At 43.0% G+C, this 19905-nt stretch overlaps 1 protein-coding gene across 1 annotated transcript in view; it reads left to right on the top strand.

The window, feature by feature from the left end:
- The window catches only part of fam110b (family with sequence similarity 110 member B), a 63354-nt gene that overhangs the window by 40767 nt on the left and 2682 nt on the right, over window positions 1-19905 (top strand). Inside the window, exons 2-4 of the mRNA XM_085804778.1 lie at window positions 1198-1303; window positions 13430-14028; window positions 17785-18191. Coding sequence (XP_085660904.1) covers window positions 13906-14028; window positions 17785-18191 — 530 coding nt within the window. The 5' untranslated portion in view covers window positions 1198-1303; window positions 13430-13905. The remainder of the gene's footprint in view (window positions 1-1197; window positions 1304-13429; window positions 14029-17784; window positions 18192-19905) is intronic.

The following is a 19905-nucleotide window of genomic DNA, read 5'->3' on the forward strand; positions in this document are numbered from 1 at the left end:
CCAACTGGACACAACATCTCAGTGTCAGACATGATGACATCATGGCCAGGTCCAGCATCAGCCACCTTCACCTGAACACATAGCTGCTGAAACAACCACCACAATCAGATCAATAACAGATCAATAAAACTTACCGATGATGAGGCATTACATGAACTCATCACTGTCGCCCATGTCAGAGCTTTATTAACACTTTGACTAGGGATGGGTGCCGATACTTGGTACCATAATGGATCCGGTGCTGATGTTACCGGTAGTAACCAGACCAAAAAGCAACGCAGATTTCAATGCTTTATTTCGGTGCCACTGAATTTTTAATGACACCTACCGTCCGGTAAGCTCTATTACTGTGCCGGTGCTACATGTGTTGTCACGTCAGTTGTTTTTTTTCCCCCTTTTTTTTTAATTGCCTGTTTATTCGGCTGGGGCGGTGTGCCTGGTGTTATCACAGTGCATGCACAACTATTTTTCATCAACCCATTTCACACCTGTCCATTCCTCCGCTCCGCTCACATGCTGTGGTGTCGATCAGCTGAGCCAGAGCACAGTGGATGTGGCGCTGCACAGCTGTAGCGTGTGTATGCGTTTTATAACATTGGCAAGAAAAACAACTGGTCGACACAAGCTGCTGGTGTTGATACACTGCTGTTTTTATTGTGATAATTATGACAATTTGTTGTTATTTCTTTTTATATTGGTTAATTTTTTCCATAGTCTTATTTATATTAATATTCTTTGCAACTTTCACATCACAAAATGCCTTAAAAATGAAAAGTTTGTATGTTTTCTATTCTTTCACCGTTAGTTCGGGCAGCGTTTAAGCACCGGTACCATTTCAAAAGTACCGGTTTGGATAAAAACTAAACAATACCCATCCCTAACTCTGACCCTGAGACATTAATTTATAACCATCCAATAATGTTCTGGAAACCCACACTAAAAACACACAGACTGAAAATAGCAGTAAACATGAGTGACATGTCAGTCTGACTCTCTATGATGATGAAGCTCAGCATCAGCATCATCAGCAGCATCTCAGTGCAGCAGGTGACAGCAGGTGTTTGGTGTGAGTGTCAGGATCCAGGTGTGTGGAGTGGACAGGTGTTCTATCGAAGTCATGAGCACTAACAGAGGTTGCGACTGTTGCTATGGGCAACTCCTCTATAACACTGTGTCGTGTGTCTCTTTCATTGACAGCTGTGACACCTGCTGACAACCTGCAGCACCTGGAGGAGAAGGGTGAAGCCGGGTCCAACTCTGAAAGCCAGTAGAAAACCATCAGAGCACAGCAGGAGCCAGACTGGTAACTATGACGATGCTGTCTGTGTGTAATGTGTGTTTGTGGTCATTAACTTTTCAGAGTTAATGGCATTTTCTTCTGTATTTCTCTCGCCCAGTCTCCTTGTGTATCAAAGGGGACATATTATTGAAATATCACTTTTTGAAGGCCTTCTAGACGCCAAAATGTGAGAATTGACAACAAAAAAAATCAGTAATTTGCAGGCCTCTTAGGTTGAAATCCATGTGGTTTTATGAGCTGTTCCCTCAGTTGTCTTCCAGTGATGTAACTAGCTTTTGAATTTGCATAACCGCACCCCTACCTGGGACCAGTAGAAGGGGCGGGGCAAGCAGTGGTTAATATGCATTTAAAGGGACAGGCACTGAAACCAGCCACTGAAAGAGCTGTGATGTTTGGGGTATTTTGACCGAAGCATGTCACAGACATGTCTTTAAGACACCTGGGAACTATTTTAATTTGTGAAAAAAAAAGAGCTGGCTATAAAAAGCTATATGATCGTAAAATAAAAGTCATATTTTTCAATCATATTATAAAAAATATTGGGGATTAGGGGAAAAACAATAAGGGCTCTAATATGATACAAAATATTTTATTTACATTATTTACAAAAATGCCCCACATCACAAGCCTGACATTTCCATAGGAGCACAGGTTTTTTTGTCTTGTTTCCTGCAGTGACCAAACTTTCTCCTTCCATATGATATGATCCCATATCTTGGTCTTAGCCTTCATAAAATGTGTAAATGGTAATCTACACATTATTTCTTGCATTTACAGCTGATTTTCTGAAAATTGCGATATACTAGGCAACAGAGCAACCGTCTTGATGTAAATGAACACTCTTTCGACCATCCTGTGATGGGGCACATTGGACACAGATGTTTGAGGCAGAACTACTACAGACTACAGACTAGTGTTGTCACGATACCAACATTTTGGTACCGGTATCGGTACCAACATGTTTTTCGATACTTTTCGATACTTTTCCAAATAAAAAGAGAATACAAAAAATGTCATTATTGGCTTTATTTTAATAGAAAATCTTAGAACTATAACATATGCATCAGTAAATAATCAGTAAATCAGTAAACAGTTACTGCTGCTGCAGGATTAAATGTCCATCTATATTAATCTGAACTCTTCCTAAATTAAAACATTAGTGGTCTGTTTAAAAATGAATATCAGCTTGTTTTCTTTGCATTATTTGAAGTCTGAACACACTGCATCTTTTTTGTTATTTTGACCAGTTGTAATTTTTGGGAGAAATTGTTTTCAGTAGTTTATAGAATGAAACACAAACGTTCATTTTACTCAAACACACAACTATTGTTTCCCATACGTAGACCCCCCCCCCCCCCCCCCCCCCCATCAACGCAATATCGTTCCATTAAAGCAGATATCAGTGGAATGTTTTTGTTAATATAAGTCCTAAATAGTCCTATTTTCCGTCAGCAATCACTTACATGAAGTATTTCAGCCTAAACACGAGTCTCTCCGTCACTCTGCTCTGCTGTAACCCGAGGAGAACATTTTCCTTGTGGGATACAAGTGTTATCCAATGAGGGGAGAGAACGGCATGAAGGGCTGTGTGTGCAGCCAAGGGATGCGCGTGAATGTGGTGACGTAGCACGAGGACCAATTGATGCCTGACAAGGGCGGGGGCTGCTAACTCATGGTCCGTTCAAGGAAACTCGTACTTTGTGTTTTTCCTTCCTGTGAAGTCATACCAGTTCGATCTGGTACGAGTTCACGGGTCAGAAGTTACGAGTGGCCGTTATAGGGAACTTTCACAGACAACAGGACGGTAAAAACACGAGCTACGGGTTACCTGGAACGCTACCAAGTCGTAGTTGTGACTTGAAGCTGTAACTTACGGTTTCAAAAGCCTGCCTTGAACACAGCATTAGCCGAAACGGCCGTGCCACTGATATCTGCTTTAATTCATCTCTGCGTAGGGCTCCTTCGCTGTGTTCACTCACTCACAGAGAGAGAGAGAGAGAGCGAGAGAGAGAGAGAGAGCATGCATTATGCCAGTGGTGCGCGGTAAAAACGAAACTTATCAACCAGCAGTATTTGCATTAATTAACAAGTCTGCGGCGGCCGTCTCTCTGCGCGCGCACACACAGACACACACATAAACACAGGCACATGGACAGGTGGCGCTGTAACGGTAATTAAAAAAAAGCACCTTGCTTCATTTGTGACTCGCTCTCTCGCTCGCCTCGGCTCAAATTACAATGCGGCGACTTCACGTGGCGACGTCACTGCTTCCGGCGGCGCAAAATGAAAGTACCGGTCCCATCTAAGCGCAGTATAGTACCGTTTTAAATGCGTCAGTACCCCGGTACCAATCTAGTACCGGTATACCAAACAACCCAACTACAGACACACCAGTGGAGTGTAACGCTTTCAATAAAAAAAATTATTATGTCGCTATCGTTTGATGTTCCGGAGATAGATGCGAAAGAGTAAAAAAATATCCCCGCCATCGTATACGATGGCACCGACCGCAGAGGTATAAGTATCCCAGCATGCATTCCACACGTATAGTATGAACCACCAGACTCAGAAGAAGTGTACAGTAATGTTTGTCCTGCAGCCGCTCCTCAGCTGAGAAACAAAAGAATAGAGGAGATGATCAGACCAGTGGCTCAGAGAGAGGAATAGTCTCAGGAACCAGCTCAGCTCTGCAGCTGTCAGGTCACTGGCCTTCATCCTGATGAGGAGAACAGGGTCAGGTCAGCAGCTTGTTAGCTCCAAGTCTCTGTGGAACATGGTGTGTTTGTGTCTGTTGAGGCACAGGTTGGATGCAATTGATGATGGTCAGTTATTTGTTTAAGTAATGAAGGTGAGACACTACAGGTGAATAGGGTAAAAATGAAAACTAACAGATATCACCATGAAACTTTCTAAGTTACCTGCATTAAGACAAATAGTTTTTGTATTACAAGTTTTGTCAAATTCTATGTTTAAATGTGTAAATGACGCAACATCTGATTGAATATGCGCAATTGCACATACATTTCCAGAACTGAAATCTGAACAATGGATAAAGCCACTTTCAAATTTGTTTTATTTTGTTGACATATTAGAGTCAGAAGTTTTACAGAGGGGATTTTGGGTATCTCTTTTTATCACACTGTAAATGAGAAATATAGTGATATAGACAGGAATAAAACTAGAAGGTTTGGTTAGGTGCTACTCAAGTGGAGATTTCTAGCTCAGAGTCTGAGGAAATACTAATTTTGAGAAAACAGCCTTTAAAGACTTGTACTGTTAAATTCAATTAAATCATACTTTTACGATTTGATCCCACATGAATTATGGCTGTTGTAATTTTTTAGATTGTGTACAGCAGTGGCGGGAATTGATCCTCAAAAAACATCTCTGCAGGTTCCCGGGAGGAGTTGGGAGGGAAATCCCCATGGATTACTGCAGCCTTACCAGATCATGCATACGAAGTGCTCTGGAAAGTTTGTAGGAAAGTATTTGGCATTTCGCACGGAGGGGAGTGGGACGTCAGGCTGCATGCCAGCAGCAAACATCACATAACTAACAGCAGGCCGCCCTAGTCTGCAGTGAGTCTGCGTGGACAGACTGTATCTGATGATCAGGTATAAAACACACTAGTACAGTATACTGTAACCAACAAACTTTTACAAAGCTTATCATGTCAGGTCATTTTTATACTTAAAGTCCCCCTCCCGCGACCCTTTTTGGTTATTTTAAAACCAGCAGCTCATTAGCAATGCACCTCTGGAGGGTGGGCGGAGACTGCGCTGCCCCGCCCAGCCACCCCCCTGCTTGCTGACATATGGACATTGTACAATTACCGATTCAGCGCGTTTAGCGTAAAACTGCACACTGGGATTTGATCCCAGACTGGAATATAGTCCTTGCTCACGGTGCACGCTGCTCTACCAGGTGAGCTATACCTGTTATACATGCCTTTCACCTCTGAGCCAGATGCAGAGCGGGGCGGGAGCTTGTAGCACTAGTGCCCTCCCCTGGGGTTGTGACACGTCATCCCCAGTCTCCCTGAAACTGCCAGTTTGCGTCTGCCATTGATTCACAGCAATTTGAAGGCAGAAAAACTCAGAAATGCAATTTTGCACTTCCTTTTCTGCTGATATGTCCTCTAACACAAGAAAAATGCCACAGAGAGAGAAAGTGATCTGAGCAGGGTCACAGGTGGCTGTAGCCAATCCCAGGCATTCACACATCATACCATCACGGGGCCGACATATAAAGACAAACAACATACGGGCGATTTAAAGTCTTCAATCCACCTACTGTGACTGTGTTTGGACTGAGGGAGGCAGCTGGAGAACCCGGAGAGAACCCACACAGGCACAAGGAACAGTTGGACTGTATTACATGTATGACTATGTGTTATGATATACAATCATAATGATATTATTAGATTATATTAATATTATAACTAGAATTCTGAATTAGCACTACGTGTGTATGTAGGCTAAGTAATTGTGTGCATATAGGTATATATTGGCTTTTTATGTTATTTTTTTTTTACTTTCTTGTTAAAGGTCCAGTGTGTAAAAATTGTCAAGGTTTATTAGTCAAATCTGAATATACTACCCATGAATATATTAGTATAAGTGTATAATCGCTATAAAATGAAATTGGTTTGGTTTTCATAGCCTTATAATTCTTCTTTTATATCTACATATAGCAATTGCTTTAGAGAGTGTCACCATCTTTCACCGCCATGTTTGTACGGCAGCCTGAACGGAAAATCCAGCCAACCAGAGAGCACATTTCTCAGTTTCGCGCTCATAAATAAACCAAAGAAGAAGAAGGCGGAAGAAAAGAAGAAGGAGGAGGAAACAGCAGACATATGGTAAAATGGTTTAGATCTTCACCTCATCGCTCCATGCTCCTGAAATACTCCCAGTCGTCCCAGTCTTGGTAAACAAGTTTTTTGTCCTCGGAGGCCACCGTCACTTTGCCGACGGGAGGGGTGAGCGCGAGCGAGTGAGTGAGCACTACAAACATCTGAATGCTGGATGTCATGGTTTTACCCCCATTTTACACACTGGACCTTTAACTTTTTAATTTAAAATGTAATTTTTTGTTTGTTTGTTTGTCTTTATGACCCCAGGAAGTCACCATTGTGACAACTAATGGGGATCCATTCAACAATACTGTAGACCCCAGGTCCGGGAATCAAACCCAGAACCTTGTACCGTGCCGGCCGGCCTGAACTGAAACAGAGCTTCATTAGTAAATGTAACTTGATGCTGTCTGTGAAAGCAGCCTGGGTGTAGTCAGTTACTGGTACAGCAACACAACAGCATGTGGTGTCACCCAGGTCCTGCTACACGGAGACTGCTCTCCTGTTCTACATGCTGCTACCACAGGAGAGAGAGAGAGCTGGGTGTGTGTGTGTGGGTGTGTTGTTTCTTGGCTGTTGGCCCAGAGGAAAGAGAGGAGAGGCAGAGCAGAGGATGAGGCTGCTGACTGTGAAGAACCAGGTCACACCATCCCACCAAGTTACCACGAAGCTCGCCGAGATGTGGGCGTTTAACCCTCTGATGTGTTGCTCCTCTGTGTGTGTGCTGGGATGTCAGCTCGGCACAGGTCTGCGTGCGTGATACAACACTATGGGATGTGGGGGGTTTGGGTTCGGTTCAGGAGAGAGAGAGGAGTTTAAGAACTGGAGCAGGTCTCAGGCCTGGACACGGATACAGGGATGAGTGTGTTGGACGCTTTTCACCTGCACCGCATCTGCATCTGCACCCAGTGTGAATGTCTCAGCCCCGTTAACACAACAATGACAATGAGACACAGTTATAGATGATGAGTTCATGAGACCAGGATGAACAACAGCCATGAGACCTGCAGTGTGTGTGTGTGTGTGTGTGTGTGTGTGTGTGTGTGTCTGCCAGGAACAGATTGTATGGCAGCGTAGAGGACTTTTGTTAGTCCAACACACACAAACTGCCAACCATCACATTCATAATTAATATTCAAATCCACAGATTAGAAAGGACTGTATACATAATCCAGTGTGTGTGTGTGTGTGTGTGTGCTGTTAGATTATGGGAGGCTGTAGAAATAGAATAGAACTGATCTGGTTTGTAAACAATATTAATTCAGACTGTGACATCACATACATTAAAGTCTCAGAGGACGACAGGACAAAGCTTCACTGTGTGGACACCTGCTGCTGCTGTGTCCATCAGGATGAATGATATTTAAAAAACACACAGTATACAGATTGTGATGAGTCATGATTTGTTTGCTTGTTGAGATCTCCAAAAGACAGATGACACATTCCTTTTACATTTTGAACAATATCATTTTTATTTTTGTCTTTTACATTTTCAAAATGACAGAAAAGGAAAAGGAACCTCAGCAAAGATTTGACCCCCTGCATAGTTAGTACCTAGCCCCCCTTTGGAAACTATCACAGTGTGTAATAGTAAATATCTTGCCTGATACCTTGGTCAAAGTTATCTGAGAGCTCAAGTCTCCTGGGGTTCTCATTCTTTTGCAGGCTGCTGCTTTGTTTCCCTTTTTCACTCTAAAACTAAAATAAAGCACTGATATTGATTAAAATATTGCAAAAGAGTGTTACATGTTTAATTTTATGCCTTTTGGAGATCATTTCATCTTCCACTTGCTGAACTTCTTCTTTCGTCAGACAAAATCCTTAAAGTAACATTGCGGAGTTTTTCGGCCTTAAAATAATGTTTCCAGACTCATTGCAATGGTAGAAAAATGGTTAATAGGATGAATGGTGCTGCCGCTGCAGCCTGAGCGGGGTCGCGTCGGCTGAAACTGCACTATGTAACTTCCCTGCACGGGTACGAAACACCGCCCCCCCTCTGCGTCGAGGGAGAGACGTGGTGGGTAAAAGCGAAACTACGGTTCTCCTCCGCTCGTCGTCGCCGTTGTTGCCGCCGCCGCCCCCACCCCACACACACCCCCCACCCCCCTCCCCCCCTCCCCCGACCACCCGCCACACAGTCTCCTTGCAAACATGTGGGAAATACTGTCGTTTATTAATGGGAATAAACGCTGGATGCGCTCGCTGATAAGTTTCGTTTTCGTTTTTCCCCCCAGAGTCAACCAGATGGTGGAAGCACTGAGCTGAAACTCCGCAATGTTGCTTTAATGTGGATTTTCTACCATTTCTTTTGACTTTTCTGAAAGAAAACATGTTAAGGTAGAAAAATAGCCCAAAATCTCAAAATTGATCAGTGCATGAAAAAACTGTGTTTTGCACTGTTTTTCAACCTTGGGGTTGGGACCCCACGTGGGGTCGCCTGGAATTCAAATGAGGTTGCCTGAAATGTAGTTGATAAAAAATTACTGGTAAAAATATTTTTTAACCAATTAAAATTATGATTAAAACCACCACAACCAATCTTGAAGGTTGGGAACCACTGCTGTAGTGTCTTGCCTTAAATTCCAGTCATTTTTGACCCCTAAATCGTTGTCCTGATGGTCACCCAGTGTTGGGGGGAGCAAAAAACACGACTAAAATTGATGCAGGCAAACCGGAGTTACACCATCACTAGACGGTGCTAGCGATAGCAACAACGCTAACGTATGGGGGCAATTCTTTCAACCACAACAAACACTCAAAAAACAATCAAATATCTATGGTACATGCCTGGAATCCTTATGACACACGACTGAACTCTATAGTGTACAGTATAAACAGTATTAACCTTGTGTTTTTGCATGTAATCACTCACCTCAGACAGCCAAACACTTTTTCCTTGTTGTGACAATTTCTTTACAAAAATAAACGGTCGAGCAGTGCAGCGGTAATGTCCATAATATCTCTGACCATTTATTTTTGGTAAACGGTGTAACTCTGGTTTGCCTGCATCAATTTTAGTCACGTTTTTTGCTCCCCCCAACACTGGGTGACCATCAGGAAAACAATTTAGGGGTCAAAAATGACCGGAATTCTCCTTTAACAGACATTTTGATCAGGGGTGCCCAAACTTTTGCATGCCACTGTATATAATTAGTGTGACACAACTGGAGGACAGCAGGGGTTGACACGGAGGAATAAGAATGATTATGTATACCCACTCCTGTCAGTGACAGTGTTAAAACAGTGGTCAGACCACAGACAGTGACAGCTGATACTGAGAGCAGACCACAGACACACAGGGAGCAGAGGAGAAACAGATAATCTGGTTTCTGACTGTAATGACCATAGTGCAGTGCCACAACTGTCTCCTGAGCTTTAAATTCACTCTGTGTGTGTTCTGGTGCCAAGCACATGCAGACAGATTATTATAGCAGATGCACAACAGACCTGACCCAGAGGTGAACACTGGCCTTGCACACCGACTGTACAGGCCTCATCTGTGGGCTGTGAGCTGGCCGTCTCCTCCCTCCTTTGTTCAGGGTTCCCACGCGTCCTGGAAAACCTGGAAAATGGTCGACCAATTTTCCCGTCATGGAAAACACATGGAAATTGAGAAAAATAGTCAAATGTCCTGGAAAAGCTTTGAGTTGTCCTGGAAAATTATTTATCACATGACACCAGCTGCCACAGCTCAGTTTGACTTTTTCAGACCCCACCAAGGATTTCTTTCCCAATCCTAGCGAGAAAACTATCAACATTGAGTTGATGAGTGTTTCCAGTATTGGACCTGTTGTCTTCTTTGAGGAAGGACAGATAAATAGTGACAGAGAGCTGTTGTAGGTGTGGTTTAAAAACAAAACATGTTTTTGCATTGTTCTATGATAAAATTGTCTTAATTTCTAAGCATGTAAGATATTATGTCATAGATAAGTTGGAGCCATAGACCTACACATCTTTAAATCAGACTTCTGGGGAGAGAGAATGAGAGAGAGGAATAAAAAACAAACTGGTTAAATGTACAAAATAAGCTACAACTGTCAAAAAGACTTCTCCAAAGCATGAATGGGACAGAGGATGTGTTAGCGTGATGTCCTTCATACTGTAGCAGTTGAAAATGTCCTGGAAAAGTGCTGGAAAGTGATTTCAAGAAAAGAGTGGGAACCGTGTTTGTTCCATACATCCAGGATTAGGGTTGGGTCATTTATGTTAATCTGTTGGTTCTCATCATTTTAGTCAATTAAAGCCCTGGTTAATCATCGGACTCTCTTGAAACAGCTCTGTACATTATCATCCTTATTCTTAGGACATGTAAACATGCAGGGTTCCCATGTGTCCTGGAAAACCTGGGAAATGGTTGACCAATTTTCCAGTCATGGAAAACACATGACAATGAGGAAAAAGTCAAATGTCCTGGAAAGCTTGAGTTGTTGGAAAATGATTTATCACATCATGACAGCAGCTACTGTACCAGAGCTCTGTTAGACTTTTTCAGACCCTTTTTAGGATTTCTTTTACAAACAAGTGCCTGGTGTTTCCGGTATTGGATCGCTAGCACGAGGGGTTTCTCTCCAGCGGCATGGTTTAAAAACACAAACAACATGTTTGTGTTGTTCTATGATACATTTGTCTTAATTCCTAAGCATACCAGAGATTATTTCATCGATAAATTAGAGCCATAGGCTGCACATCTTTAAAGGGACATTGTGTAACTTCTCCTGTTATCTATTCACAAAAATCGATTATTTCGTTCAAAAGAATGTTTTTCATTCATCAATAATTACCCCCATCAACAAACTGAAGTGTTCCTGTAAGCTCTGAATTTGCCGTTCATATCATTCATATATACATGGAGCGGGTAAGCTCGGTGCTGGCTGCCATGTTTTTACGTTCAGTGGCAGCGTGACGGTAGGAAACCACGGAAACTCAGCGGAGACACCGGAGCTGTCGGCTCAGGTCGAGGTGGCGTCTGTGAAAAGTCACCGCGGTAACGCAGTGAGGAGGAATGGAGCGTTACACTGATGCTGCATTCACGTGCAGTCGGGCAGACCGCCGTGGTAACAAACCAGATGTCATTTTAGTCACAGAAGTCGAGAGAAAGTCGGTAAAACGTGGGTCAGGTAAACAATACGACGTCGGCATGACAACATATTGTCACGTGTACTGTTTTGCCTCGTGCTGACGGACCATTTGTTTAAATAGAGGCTTGTTTATGCCGTTACGTGCAGCGGCTGTCGTCCGTCTGCCGTCTGCCCAATTTCACGTGATTGCAGCATGAAAAATACGATTGAGTTGCTTGCAATATACAACCGTTGCCAGATGGGAGTAATTCTTACACAATGAATCAGACTTCTGGGGGTGAGAGAGGAATACACATAGAAACAATCATGTAGAAAATAAGGTACAACTGTCAAAAAGAACACTTCTTCATGAATGGGACTGGAGATGGAATAATAACATGTCTGTCAGACTGTAGCAGCTGGAAATGTCCTGGGAAATGATTTCAAGAGAAGAGTGGGAACCCTGATATGTGTCAATGAAAAAAGTTGAGATCTTTGGTGTCCAGAGCATAGACAGCAGCAGCGCTGAGATATAAAGCTGTAAGGCTGGAAGTAACTTTAATTCAGCTAATATAAAACAGATGATGCAGATGTGATTGAAGTGTGAGATTCATCTGAGCCATAATGAAGCGAGGGAGTCGGTGAAGAGCGCTACAGTAGCCTCTCTGGAGGATGACTCAGCACATCAACAGCAGCAGAGATCCGTCTGTAATGAAAAGCTGATGATGTTAAACCACTGTTTATTTCACCAGTTAACACGATGATGGCTGGTTTGCATGAGTCAGCAGGTTTCCCACAATGCCCCTGGTCTCTCTGACCTACTTCTCTGGGTTTTCATTGGAGAAAAACAGTCTGCTGTCACTGTCTTACTTCTGTCAGTTGCCTGACTTCCTTGTTTTCTCCCTCTCTTTGATGCAGGCTCAGTGCTTTGACAGAGATTCAGACTGATGCTGCAGAGAGCGGCTTCAAAGCTGCTTTTATTCTTGTCTGAGTGCAGAAACATCTTTGTAAATGCAGTACTGTAGGAGATGGAGTGAGTAGCACTGTAGAAACACCATAGTGATGCTCTTTAAACCACAAGTGATGCTAAAGACGTACACAAAGATACTCTACTTTGACATGATGGCTCATTACAAGTTGCACCAATGGTATGAAATGGTAGGCCTACACTTCCTATCTCTTCAGTGGGCGTGGTCACCAATACCAGCGTCAGAGGATAACTGCTTAATAACCAGAGACCAGAGAGCTGCCACTGAAACAAAGAGGTTTGGCCTTTCATCCACATGTAACTGCAGTTGTGGGCTCCAGAGTTTTTTGTAACCGGAGTCCAGGGTGAACTTTTTCGAAAAATACGGTTTCAGCAGTCATGTGTGGACAGGAAAACCGAGAAAAAAACGCAATTTCTTGCCAACATTGTTTGACGTCGCACTGTGCGACGGTAAACAGTGAGTTGTATCCGTGGAGACTTGTGGAGCACTTTCGATGTGACCAGCTGACGGAGTTGCTGTTATGGAAGACCTAGCCAAAATACTGGTGTTATTTAGCAACTTCTGCCCAGCCTCGGTTCACCATTGTTGTTTTTCTGGTATGAATTTTTCTAGCCTTGTTATTGGCTAAAATGGCCTTCCTGTTAGGAGCGCTATCGCCACCTACTGCTTTGGCATGTGCATGACATTGTTTGAGGCGGATTTTGCGGTTTCATGTGGATGGAGATTTTTTTTTTTCAAAAATACCTGTGTTGGTGTGGACTAGGCCTGAGACTCTAACTGGGACTGCTTTAGTGACAGTAGATGGAGCAGACTGAGGCGGAGTGGGCAGCTCCCAGGACTTATCCTGCAGGAAACCCAATGAAATGAAAACTTCCTGTTGACCATTTTACTTTTTTTGTTTTGTTTATTCATCATTGAGTACTTCTATGTATTTCTATCTGTTTGTTGGCTGTGTTTCAATGGTTTAAATATAGTTCTAGGGTCAGGGGTCAGGAGTAGTATCAGCTTTTATGGTTAAGCTTTGAGATGTATTATGTGAATGATGTATGTGGGTGTGTGACTGTACTGTGTGCCCTGCCTGCACACACACTGAAGTGTATTTGTGTGTCCTGCTATTCCTGCTATTGTTGCTAGGTGCATGATGTCACAGTCTAGCTCTAACCCCATTGGCTCTCTCTCTCTCTCTCTCTCTCTCTCTCTCTCTCTCTGTTGTGTTTGCTGATCTCAGATCGAGCTGAACGGAGCTGAAGAGATGGTGGAGGGGCAGCGGGGGCTTTAATTTCCCATCATCCTCCGCTTCTCCTTGGGCCACAGTGGAGTCAGTGATCCACACCACTGCACTGAGACTCTTCACCTCCCGCTCGTCCAGTGTCTCAGTCTCTGTCTGTCCAGTCGGTCCTGAGTAAAAGACCAGTGCAGAACGCAGTCGGTCCTACTATGCACTACAGGACCTGAGCAGTCCCCCACCCCACCCCCCCCCCCACTCTCCCCCTCCCCCTCCTCCTCCTCCTCCCAGCCCAGAGTCTGGCTCAGTCCCAGGGTCCCACATGGCCATGAGGAGGGTCGGGGGCTTCATCTCTTTCTAGACTCTCTCTTCTCCACCTTGTGTCTTCATGTTTTGGGGGTCCTGCGGTGCCCCTGCCCTCTGTCAACCCCCCCGCACCCGCTGCCACCACGGCCGGCCACCCCAGTCGCCTCGTTGCCATGCCGACAGAGACGCTGGCTCCAGCCCTGCCAGATAGCAAGGCCGCTGGCCCCGCGACGCCCTTCAGCTCCGCCGTGCCCCTCCGCATCCTCAACAAGGGCCCGGACTATTTCAGGAGACAGGTACAGTCACATCTGTGTGTGTGTGTGTGTGTGTGTGTGTGTGTGTGTGTGTGATGGTGAGACTGAGGGAGAGTTGTATCCATCACTGACTAATGTGTTATTTGAAACAGGTTGACAATCAAATTAAAAAACTGTGCAAAGTGATGAACACACTGAAGAGAACCTAAGCTAATTATTACATTAGTACGTACACATATCAGTAACACTTTATTTGACGCCTATCTCTTACGCATTATAACCATTGATTGTTATAATGCAGTTATAGCACTGTATAACTATAGTTGTAAACACTCTGCTAAACTGCTTTATAACAATAACCATAACACATTATAAAGCATTTTATCATGACTTATAGGTCATGTATTATAATACGTTATAATTGTTAGTAACTCGCTGACAATGCCCACATCGACAATGCATTATAAATATAGTTATAATGTGTTATAACTTGCTTATAGACGTGTATAACTATCATTATAAACACTCATAAATTATCATACGGTTTTATAACAATAAGCATAACACATTTCACACAGGCATGGTTAAAGTTTTAGTTCTCAGAGTTTCATTTTTACAATCGGGAGTCATGTAACTTTGTAAAAGTATAGTATTTATTAATTTCACAAATTATATTGCAGAAAAAAAAATATTGCAATGTTAGTTTTTTTCAGTAGCGTGCAGCTCTAGTTCTTAGGGTCAGGGGTCAAGAGTACTATCAGTTTTTATGGTTAAAGTTTGAGATGTATTATGTTAAAAACCTTCAAGACACATGGCAAGGCAATTCTATTTGTATAGTCCATTTTTATTTTTATTTTATTTGTATAGCCCATTTTTACAAACAGTTCTGTCTGGAAGGGCTTTACATAGCATCATTACAACATCCTCTGCCCTTAGACCCTCACATCGACCCATGTGGTTGTGCAGACTAGATTATTATCTCAGAGAAACCACAGAGAAGTCCTCTGTTCAGCAGACTGCCATCTTCCAGTGGGGAGGCCTGTGGTCACACTGACCTCTGCCCCCTGAGCAATACATTGTGCAAATACCAAATGACATAATGTGGTTTGTTTCTCAGTGTTCACAGAAGCAACATAATTATGAACAGACCCCAGGAAGAGTCATCAGGACAAATACTTTGGCACTTATTGTTGATAAACCCAGAGCTGACATTCCAGCACCTTCCCCTTTTACAAAGCAGCTTTATTTCACTGCTGACTGACCTGCATCAACTCACAGCTGAGCACGGCTCATCAACAGGTCTTTTCCTCTGGTGACCTTGAGTCAGCAGCTGCAGCCTCTGTGTGTGTGTGTGTGTGTGTGTGTGTGTGTGTGTGTGTGTGTGTGTGTGTGTGTGTGTGTGTGTGACACCGGGGGCTGTTTTTCTAACAGCAGGCCAGAGTTATTCAGTGGATCAGGTGAAATGTCAGAGGACATAACACAAACAGCCACAGTGAGCTGACAGAGCTGCAGGCTGTGGTATGTGACCGTCACACCTACAAGGTGTTACCAACTTAAACTACTACAGCATGACTCAGCACCCCCTCCTCTGGCAGTGTGTGTGTGGACAGTCTGTGTTTACTATAGTCAAATGGCAATCGTTTAATGTAGTAGTAGTAGCAGACCATAATAAAATCTAATGAAATGTAGCGCTCCCTGTGGCATACAAACATTTAAAACAATTAAAAACAAGTCAGGAGGTTAAAACAAACATTAGAGCCATCCCATCAATCAATGGAATAAAGTGTAATGTGCAAAGTGCAGACACAGCAGACATCATTTGTTGTAACAGACCAAATATAAACAACTAAAGCCCCACTGTGGAGCTCTTAATGTTGTCTATTAACAAAAATCTAATTTCAGTCAAAAGTATGTGTTTCAATAATTAGTATTTACCTACATCAACAAGATGAAGTGTTCTGGTAAAGCTTTGAACTTTCCATTCATATACTGTATACATAGGGCTGGTATGCAGTACACTTTTGCTGCATTTACGTGTGTAGCAACCCAAAACGTAATAGCTTGCCAATAATGTAATAAAATGCTTGAGCCAATAACGGAATTTTTTTTTTTTACCTGGTTATTACATTATTGGCCTGGTGTTAAAACCCCTTTGAAAATGTAATAACTGGTGCCAATAATTTGATTGATTGATTGAAATTCTTTATTCAGTCGCATCACACAATAGCAAACATTATCGACACAAACATTATCGACAAAATAGTGACTGAAAAGGCACAGGCAGAAGCATAATGCTTATATTAATGCCTGTCCTACATACCAAATTAACCTACCCAGCATTTTTACAATATAAAACAACAACATAAGACAACAACTAACAAACAAACAAGCTAATGAACAAACTAAACTAAACTAAACCAGAGGAAAAAACAAACAAACAAACAACAAAAAAACTGAACCAATAAGGTTACCAGTATTTAAATATATTGTAGTAAATACATTTTTAAATAGCAGAGAAAAAAACAACAACAAACAAATAAAAACAAAAAATAAAATAAAGCTACCCAACATTGTTACAATATGAAAAAAAACAAGCAAACAAACAAACAAACAAGCAAGAAAACAAACAAACATAAAAGCATAATGTAATAATATACTGTATGTATCACTTTATTTTTATTTTTCTTAGGGTAGAAGATGTCAATATGTTACAAGTCCATGTGTTACAGCAAGGTTGTTGATAGACTTAGGGTAGAAGATGTCAATATGTTACAAGTCCATGTGTTACAGCAGGGTTGTTGATAGACTACTATGCTTACTTCCTCTGTTTGCAAACATACAGTACAGTATGTGAGAAATGATGCATGAAGCATCCTTTGTTTCTCAGTGTAGATGAGACACAGACACACAACGCAGAAGTTTAAATGTTTCACAACTGTGACATCTTTTGGCCTGGAAATAACAAAAAACATATAGTGATATGTATACCTATATACAGTATGTGTGTGTTTTTTGTTATTATTATTATGTTATCGGCTGCAGTTATTACAATGTCAAAAAGGTTTTTTTTTTTAAAATACTAGCCAATAATGTAAATTTATTTCATAATTGGCAAAAAAGAAGGTATTACCTTACTGGCTCAAACATTTTATTACATTATTGGCAAGTTATTACATGATTGGCTTTATTATATTTAAAATGGCCAAAATTGTTACATTATTGGCAGTTATTATGTTTCGGGTCGCGACACACGTGGAATCAGGCAGACAGCAGTCGGCAAACAAACCGGATGTCATTTTAGTATGAGAGAGATCTGGTAGAACGTGGATGAGGTAAACAATACGACATCGCCATAACAACATATTGTTACGTGTGTATAATTTTGCCGCCTGCTGTTCCGACAGACCTATTGTTTGTTTATCCCGCTCCATGCAGCTGCTGTCGTCCGGCTGCCGTCGGCCCGATTCCACTTGAATGCAGCATAAAGAATACTATTCAATTGGAACCTCGCCGCTACATAGAATAATTAATACACAGTGTGTCTTTAAAACAGTTTTAAGGTTAAAAGTGTTTATATCTTTAGTCCGGTGGTTAGTGCTGACTTGCTTCATGCATGTTCTCCTCAAGTCCCATGATGCACCACTATTCACAGACAGAAGTGTCAGTGGCTGCTCTGTCTGTGCTGAGTGTTGTCTTTAATCTTGACACATAGGCATGAGCGGAGACTGGATGAGTGTTGTGTTCACTGACATGCGATGTGTTCACTGACACTTGTTGTGTCCCCGCTCTGTGTCCCAGGTGGAACAGAACCCGAAGCGCCTCAGTGCTGTGGAGCGACTAGAGGCTGACAAGGCAAAGTATGTCAAGAGCCAGGAAGTCATCAACGCCAAGCAAGAGCCAATCAAACCGCCCGTGTTGGCAAAGACTCCCGTCGGCCACGCCCTCTTGTCCAAGAGAGGCTCCGGTATCGGCGGGGGAGGGAACGGGGGCGGCATACCTTTCAAAGCGTCCAACAACAACGCCAAGTCAGACACGTGCGCGACCAGCAGCAGCAGCAGCAAACGAGAGAATTTAAACCTGGAGATCCTGAAAAATCTGCTCAACTCCTCCTCCTCTTCAGGAGCCGAGGGACGAGGGGGAGGAGCTAAGAGCGCGGTGCTGATGAGGTCATCTGGAGGAATGGCCAGGAGCTGGACGCCATCGGGGTAAACTCACGAGCCATGACTGCAGCTGATTAGTTTAAAGGGATACGCCAACTTTTTTTTTTTCGTGTCTTGCCTCACTCCTGAGTCCATGACAAGCAGATAGACACCATCCTTTCGACTGTGCGTGCAGTAACAAGGGAGATACGGGCAGAGCTGGCGCACCGCTAATTAGCTTAGCTCAAATGCTGGAAGTGCATAGGTAGTGTTAGCCTGCCTCCTACCCGAGTCAAAATCAGCAGTCAGAAGCTGATTTCAATTTAGCTCTAAACTGTCTAAATACAAGCTGTTTACAATTTTGTTCAGACGAATTCAGCGCTACTCAAGCTAGCCGTTGTGACCAACGCACTTCCGGTTACTTTCACAAAATAAAACACCCGTTGCCCTTCACATACAGAAAACCATGACGATAGAATTTGTGCTTTTACTTTGAAATAGGAAGCTAACCTACCCTCGATGTAGCTAGTTTGAACCAAAATAAACCGTCTTTGCTTGAACTCTCCGTTTTGACCGATCTCATCCCGTTATTTTGACCGCTCAAGATGCCTTACCGGAGAGTTTTGTCAGCTCTGAGACGAAGATCGGCCCGCCGGTTCCCGTTAAGAGTTGCTGAAGAGTTTCTTTGATGACTTTAGGTGGAGGCAGGCTAACGGCTGAAATACACTGGGAACGGCCGCGACGCGAAACGTATGTCGCGCGACAGCCGCAGCAGCTCGCGCCCATTCAGTCAATGGAAGCTCCTCCACCGGCCATGTGAGCGACGCGCACTCCAGCGGCCGTCGCGCGGCGTTTTAATTCTTTTTCGCGCCGAGTCTATTTTATTTCCTCGTCGCGTACTACGCGGCCCTCAAACAGGTAGAAAACTACAGAGAACTTTGTATAAAACGAATATATTACGTTTAAAAGTGATTAAAATAAATGTCTCATGTACCAGAGGCAAAGCCAGTAGCAGTGCAACATTATGGGGTTTGTTTTTTTTACATTGTGGATCCATGATCGTGTAGTTAAACAGTTAATTGATACCATTTAATATAGTCTGCACTTGCAAACCCTACATAGTCAGCAAATTACCTGTGAAAAAGGTACTGTCAATCAATTTTAACAGGAGGGATGTAAAAATGTGTTGAGATGCATAAAGTGAACTCATTTACTGCAGGCTTGACAAGGTGAAGCTGACAGCTGCAACAACAAACAGTGAAGCCGTGTCGCGTCGCGTCCGTGCCTGGTGTAGCAGTTAAAAAACTCTGCTCCGCCCCGCTTACGTATCGCCTCGCGGCCGTTCCCAGTGTACTCCTGGCGTAACACTACCTATGCACTTCCAGCGTTTGAGCTAAGCTAATTAGCGGTGCGCCAGCTCTGCCCGTATCTCCCTTGTTACTGCACGCACAGTCGAAAGGATGGTGTCTATCTGCTTGTCATGGACTCGGGAGTGAGGTAAGACACGAAACAAAAAAATTTTGGCGTATCCCTTTAATACTCATAGATCACATTAAGATTCAATAAGTCATTAATGAAAATTGGTTTAAACAGTGAACACAGGACAGTGATGAGGTAATACATCATCAAAACAGTGTCACTCTCCCTTATGCTCTTACTACCTGTGGCTGATCACAATATTAACTTACACCATAAGCTCATTTGACATGACAACCTGTCGCTCTCCACTGGTTGACTGTAGTGAAGCTAAGACCGTGTACAGGCTGCTGTGCTGCTGCTT

Source organism: Trachurus japonicus, chromosome 17 (genome assembly GCF_045865225.1).
Source record: "Trachurus japonicus isolate A0001 chromosome 17, Traja_1.0".
NCBI classification, from domain to species: Eukaryota; Metazoa; Chordata; class Actinopteri; order Carangiformes; family Carangidae; genus Trachurus; species Trachurus japonicus.